The 7,403-nt window shown below is 37.8% G+C and overlaps 1 protein-coding gene across 2 annotated transcripts in view; it reads left to right on the forward strand.

Annotated features, from left to right (window-relative positions):
- PDE10A (phosphodiesterase 10A) overlaps nt 1–7,403 on the forward strand; it is a 337,773-nt gene that overhangs the window by 254,970 nt on the left and 75,400 nt on the right. For both annotated transcript variants that reach the window (XM_025210028.1, XM_025210029.1), the window contains exons 4-5: nt 1,852–1,972; nt 3,874–3,923. In XM_025210028.1, coding sequence (XP_025065813.1) covers nt 1,852–1,972; nt 3,874–3,923 — 171 coding nt within the window. The remainder of the gene's footprint in view (nt 1–1,851; nt 1,973–3,873; nt 3,924–7,403) is intronic.

Genomic DNA, 7,403 nt, shown 5'->3' on the forward strand with positions numbered 1-7,403 from the left:
GCCATTCTCCTCTTCCTGATCCCACCTATCTTTGGCCTCAAACAGGTGGTCATTTCTAGTAGTGTATGCATTTTAGCTTAAGCGCATCACCAGTTTTCTAGTGGTGTAGGCATTCTAGATACCATTCTGGGATGGGGAGCAGTGTTTGGCCTGCACCTGCTGCCCTCTCCCCTGCTCTATACCTCTTCCCTAGACTGCGAGCAGTCCTGTCCTAGGAGACCTGGTGTAGCAGGGAAGAGTCCTCTGCAACTTCCCAGGCTGGGGACTAGCATGGAGAGTCAGTGGGAAGCAGCAGCTCCTACACAGTGAGGCAAAGCATCAGAGCTGCTGGTGTGGGAACAGGTCTGCTGTGAGGAGTGAAGGGAACAGCAGGGTAAAGCCCCATCCTGTTCTCCAGACCAGGCAGCCCCTAGTCTGGGGAAAAAGTGGGAAGCATTGCCCTGCTTTTTCCCTCTTGTTCTGGACTAGACTGGGAGAGGAGCATACAAGCCTTTGATCTTGTGAGAGAAACTCTCTCATCAGGGAGATCTTCTAGGTTGGCACCTGAAAGATCTTTTCCTGGAAAGGAAAAATAATCTTTTCCCCTGGGGAAAAATTGAATGACTGACCATTTCTATGCTTATTTTTTCCACCAGGAGAATGGCAGTTCTCCTGTTAGAAATGTAGCACCTGTACATAGTCTTTGTCTCCTCGGTGTACCACAGGCCGGTTTCAGAGGAAAGCGTGGGGTCTGGAGAGCGATCTGGCCAAAGTCGAACCTGTGTCCTGGTGTTTGGAGGACTTGGCTAGGAAGCAGAAGATGCAGATTTGAATCATCTCTGGGTGAGATGGGTCTGCCACCCCCACAAGTGCCCTAACTACTAGGCTATTGGGCCAAATATTGGAAGAGCCACATTACCTCTCCTTTGGTGTCTTACACCTGTTAGGATTTTTTTTAGTGCAGTACTGTGGCACATTGTGGAAAGGGATGTGAGGCTCTTGACTTGCCAGGGTACTGGCAAGAGTTTTGTAAATGTGGCGAGAATGCATCTCCCTTTTCCTGTAACATTTTATGACTGATTGGAAGTTATCTGATTTTTTTTTTTTTTTATTTTTTTATTTTTTTTTTTTTTTTAGGGTCTCTTATTCATACCAGCAGTTCTTGCCAGCAATCAGCTATCCCAGTGTCCCTACCTTAGTGACCTAATTACATATAGTAACCTATCTCTTTCCCTTTCCTTTTCCCTATGTTTTTCACTTTCACTTGCAACTAGCACCTGCTAAGTTACAGCAGCTGGCACTTCCGTGGTTTATGTTAAACCCAGAATCCTTTGTGCCAGCTGCTGCTGTATTTCAAAGACTGAGTTCCCTGTACCAGTACCTCAAAGCTCTGATGCTCCCTAGGAACCATCTGTGCAAGTTGCATAACAAAAGCTATGCCACCTGCATTAGTATTTTGGGGGTTTAGGTATACTCCAGTGTCCTTAGCTTTGAAGCATTGTAGCATCTGGTAGACTGGATTTTGAGACAACTGAGTCCCAAAGATATAGATGACTTTGTGATACAGAAACATACCTGCAGTTATTAAAGTACTAGAGAAATAGAAAGGCTAAGGCAAAAATAGCAGCCTATAGTAGAACTAGGAAAAAGGGAGTGAGATGAATATTCAAACAACTGGATTAGGGATATCAATTTGAATTTGATTAGGTAGCTAACACTCACTCTTTTATATAAAATAAGTGTGTGTGTGTGTGTGTGTGTGTGTGTGTGTGTAATTTAATGTATACTAATGCATGTTAAGAACTTTTTTGTTTTAATCTACAGAATGTTTTTGTGTTGTTCTTAACTGTGTTTTTATCTTTGGTTCAATAGTACCAGGATACAAATATGCAAGGAGTGGTATATGAACTGAATAGCTATATAGAACAACGGTTGGACACAGGAGGAGACAACCAACTACTTCTGTATGAATTAAGCAGCATCATTAAAATAGGTAAGAAAGAGGATTTGATTATATAACTTTATATTGATGTTGTGCCTGTTCCTTCCTTATGCTTTTAAATAGAAGGTAGTTATTGAAAAATAGCCATACTTGTTTGGGATCTTTACCCTTAATTTTGATCTATACCAGCAAAGTTCTTCACCTTGGGGAAACCTCATTGATTTCAATGAAGCTTGCCCATGGAGCAAATGTTAACTCAGCTGTGGTTCTAATTTCAAGATCAGGGCCATCTCTAAAACAAATCGCTCTATTATCCTATTTTATGGTATTGGCTGGCATATCAATTTAGCAGGTAATAAAAATAACTATCAGCAATTTTTCTGCTAATAATGCCCCCCTCATCTAAGCAAAGTAAGACAGTTTGGGTATATTTCTTCTTAGGAGTCAAAATAAAAGTCAGTATGAGTTGCAGCACTTTTCTGTGTGCTATAGCTGCCTGTTTATAGATAAGATACAGTACACGAAAAATAAATGAATAAAGCATCCTTCCCTTAATGTCTTTATCCAGAATGTAGTCAGATTTGCATGGAAAACATCTGTACAGGCATGCTTCCATCGCATGATTCTCAAATACCAGTAACCTTACCCCCGCTTCCCTACAACTCTCATGGTCTGTAATAAAGGGAATGTTAGTCTGTTTTATATGTTGCAAATCAACCATGTTTGTGTATGAATGTCACTTGAATGAATATTGGGTACTGATTTATTTCTAACCCAGTTAGTACTCATTTCTGTTAGTCATTCAGCAAGTGAAAAGGTAGCAGAGCTGTATTCCTAATGTAATCAGACCAAGTTTTCTTTCATTGCTTTACAGTGTTCTTTACAGTGTTCAAGACACATGTAATACTCTCTTTTAAAATTACTTTGGAATTTGGATACAAACCACCTTTCTCACTAACTGTCAGCAATACCAGACTGATGCCAATAATTAAGCAATCAGACAGTGGGGTTTTGTTTCTGTCAAACCCTCATAGATGGATAACTGACTTTAACACAAATGTAATAATTCCCCTGAAATGCCCTGATTTGAGTGTCTTATTTATTCTTAAAACTAAGGAAACTGTTCAGATCTGTGCATTTGCTGAGTATAAAACTTTGAAAGAGAGAGGCCTGTTTGTGTCCACAGCCTTAAACCTATTGTGTAAGGCAACAAAAAAAAACTTAGGGCTGGCTGATATGTTTCTCTTTTTCCAACCTTTCTTTTTCATTTTAGCAGTAAGATACTTCCACTAGTTTATTTCTAGGGGATTGTTGTACATTTTGCATGCTTAAAGCAGTAAGCCTTTGGCTATGTTCCTCACAACACTACATGATACTTGTAATAATTGTCCACAGGTATCCATTTCTTAGAGTATCCTAATATGTTTAGTATAGAGCAGATATAAAAAATTCAGACCCTTCCCCCCAGATTGTACAGAAGGTAGAATCTGTTCTCCCATATTCACTTTTAATGGCAGTACAGTTTCCCATGCTAAGATAAGGACAGGCACTTTTTAGCTTCTGTATGTGGGAAGCAACCTTTTCTTCTATTAATGGAAAATACACTATAGCCTATATGATTATAATGTGGAATTTTATTTTTACCCAATTCATATATTGTGATTTATGTTCATGCAACATAATCATTAGATGTGAAGTAAGGACTTGTTTAGTTTCAAAAAGTTGTAGCTTCTAATTATGTCTCATGATGGGAAAACCAGAAAGTATTACCATATTCCACTAACTTTGCAGGGTCCCTGGGTAGCTTCAGGGGATACAGCAATACTAGTTCACCTTTAGAAGTTTAACTGATTGTCCTAAGAGAAATGAGTCTGTGGTTTCACCTCAGAGAACTTGCATAAGTTCAAGTCTCCCTCTGAGTACAATTATTTCTTTTATTATTGCTTTGGCAGCTACAAAAGCTGATGGATTTGCACTATATTTCCTGGGAGAATGCAATAATGTAAGTATTCTGGATTTAGATGCTGCTTTTCTGTACAGTTAAAAGTGCATTTTCCATTTCCCCAATGATACTGTAATCTTATTTTGTACATCATTTAGCAGGAAATACTAGCTAAGTGCTGAGTATTAGTTTTACATTATTTTTATTTCTATAAATGCAGTTTTACTGAATTTAGAGCATTGGGCTGTCAGGGGCTTTAGTTTTAATCAATGTTTTCTTTTAGTTTTACAAATATAGCACTGCTCTTTTCTCTAGAGTCTAGCAACTTCATTAATTGAAGCTGCAAATTGCAGTCTTATACAGATTTCCCTCCAATATACAGTCAAATTTAATTTCTTCATTCAGAGATGTTTTTCTCCAAAAGAGAAAATTTAACTTAGATGTGTACTCATTGTGACCTTTTATTTTTTTTAATCTGGCTGAGTTTCAGGTTCTAGTATTTCACTGTTTTTCCTGTTGCTGTCAGATACAACCGGAGAGTGAAGTAACCTACATTTCAAACTTAAGGCGATGATAAGCATAAAGACATAGAAATACATGTTTAAAATCAATGGGCCATATTAATTTCTGGTGTAAATTAATTGCATGTAGTAATTATAACACATCTGAGTTTAGTCCATTATTGTTGGAAGCATAATTGCTGTACTGTTGTCTGAAATTTAGACTGCATTAAGATTTTATCATCATTACAGTTTTATCCAGGTACCATCATATAAAACTTGGCAGCTACTTGATGGATGGCTGGAATGTGTGCTTTAATGGGACTCCAGTACAATAAAACTTGCATTTTTGTCTGAAAACTTTATGCCTGCTGTTGGTACAAGATACAGCTCCAGCTCTTCTAACTGAAAGTGATTAGAAAAGAAAAACATTTTTCCATCTTTATAGTTTGCCTAAACAGTTAGCCAATTTTAATAATTTACCTCCAGGTAGTCCATTAGTTTGCCCTCTTGTTTTTGCTGTACAAAAGAGGGAGAGAAAGCCCTGTATAAAATAATAGAAAAGGTGATTGTTAAAAACAGAAATTAATGGGGGAGGAGAGGGTCAGTACACTGCTTGAAATTATGTTTTAATCCTTTCAAAATATAAAGTAGTTGATAATACCCTATTCAGAGGGCTGAAATAAATGTTCTACAGTAGCTCTTGAAAAGTAAGAAATAGATCTGATTTGGGGCTTCTAGTTCATTAAATGGTTGATCTAATCAAGATAACCCGTTATTATTTAACAATCAGTCTTCCTGGAATCTATAAAAACACCAAGGGTCCCCTGAAAAGATTGATCACTTTTCTGCACTGGGAGTATATTATACGTCTTGTTGTCCATCTACTGAATACCATCGTCAGCTTTCTGTGTCAAATTTTGATATTTAATCACTCTTCCAAATTGGTGGTAAAATTTGCACTTATCCAGCCAGGATTTGAAGGAGCTTGCAGGAAATAAAGCTATCTATCGGGAAGGTACAGCATCTGAGTCTTTTTGCCAGATGTGGGGGTTGTATTTGCATGAGAACTAAACAGTGGCCTTTGCCTCCTCTCCTCCCCACCCTCTGCAGAAATGGGCAGCACCAACTTTGACAGGTCAGCAGTTTATATTATGCCCAGCTTCTGCATGGACAGAACAAAGTGGGAAGAGTTCCTTGTGGCCTTCTAACCCCTGCAGCATCTGTCTTGAGCCTTGACACTTTCTGGCCTACTGTTTTTTGTTACTGACTTTTTAGACAGGTGAGGCGATTTGCTCTCATATATCTAACTATACCCTGAAGAAAACCCAGCATACACTTAAAAAAAACCAAACCATTTATCCCATTAGTCACTGAAATGTTATTGGATCTCCAGTGATGACCTGTTCTTCACCTATTCATCAAGGACCTGATCCAAAGTCCATTGAAGCCACCCTGAGTTTTTTGCATTTGGGTCAGTGAACTTTGGGACAGACCCATATTTGTACTCTTGTGATTTAATAACAATGTGTTAGCCTAAATCTGCAGGTAGTTGTGATTGAATGTTAAATTTGAAATTGTTGTCCTTGAAAAGATTGTTAAAGTTTTTATTCTGTTCCCTCGTTTGGTCTTAAATGGGGATGATGGATTTTCAAAGTCACAAGAGACAGCAAGGTGTCTAACTCCTACTGATTTTGTGAAAGTTATTTATTTCATTTCCAGTTTTGCTTTGGGAAGTGATGGGGGGGCGGGTTTGCAGTTATTTGTGTTGCACACACAAAACTTAACTGTATTTTGCTCTGTTTTTTGTGGCAAATATAAATGTGGGCTTGAAGGAGATGTTAAGGGAGAGTGTAGGGTATGTCTCCTGGATGTGAAGCAGGGTGATATGGGAGAATGGACAGGGAGTTGTGGAGTGGGCTGGTGTGAAAAGGATTCTTTGTACATGTGAAGGGCAATTGAGAGGTATGGTTGCGATTGGCTGGAAGGTTTGCTTGTGTGGGTTTGGGGCAGGGAGGTGGTAGTTGAGGGCAGTGGAGGGGAAGTTGTGATTCTTAGGTTTTAGCGTGGTGGTTGAGGAATCCTCTTTGTGGGTTGTTGTTGTTTTTATTTTTTTATTGTAAGCTGCTTTGAACCTTTTGGATAGGGTGGGATATAAATCTTAAAAAAAAAAAATAAATCCATGGCTCTAGATAAATCAAGTAGTTAGCAGTCAAGGAAGGAATGAGGGCAGCCACTCCCTTAAGCTGTAGATTCCATTATGAATCTTTATTTGTATAGTTTGAATGAACTTGTTGAAAAATCTGACTAAGAAGCTTGACATGTACAGTTTCTAGCTAAAGAGTAACTTTTTGATACAAGTTTTCCAGCAACTACCTTTGGCTGATTTTAAATTATGAATTTATTTACAAGGCAGAAAAAAAAAGTTCCCTGATTTTTGGATAACGAGGCATTTAAGCTTACCAAACAAAACCCTGCAAGTGACTATTTCACGTCATTCATTATTTTTTTTAATGCTGAAAGAAGCAGGAAATGTCCAAGCCATTACAATTTTAAAAATGGCTACTGCGAATTAGTCACAAATTGTTTCTTACGGTTGTTTTTAGCATGAGTAGGTTTTCCTATACTTCCCTGAAAATTGTATTGGAATACTGTAAGAATGCATGTATGCCTATTTAAATAGTATATTCAAAAGCTCTGGATTAGTTTGTCATATTCTGTTTTGTATCAGATACATGTTATTGTACTTTCTCTTAAGGGGCCAGCATGCTTAGACAGAAAATTCTTATAGTATTTAAAAGAACAAGGTGCCCATCTATAGACATTTTAAATGCTATCCAGAATTTTAAAAGGAATTATATCCCTGCTTTTACATTTAAAAAAAATTAAACTACATGGAAAATAGCCATGTATGATATTTGTATCATGTATCATGAAAAAACATGATATTTTTGCCTTGGCCTGCTATTGAATTCTTTTGGCCTCTTCTAAAACAACTGTATTGATGCTGTAGTATGATACAATGTACCTGATACAGTTT

This window comes from Alligator sinensis, unplaced genomic scaffold, assembly GCF_000455745.1.
Source record: "Alligator sinensis unplaced genomic scaffold, ASM45574v1 scaffold832_4, whole genome shotgun sequence".
NCBI classification, from domain to species: domain Eukaryota; kingdom Metazoa; phylum Chordata; order Crocodylia; family Alligatoridae; genus Alligator; species Alligator sinensis.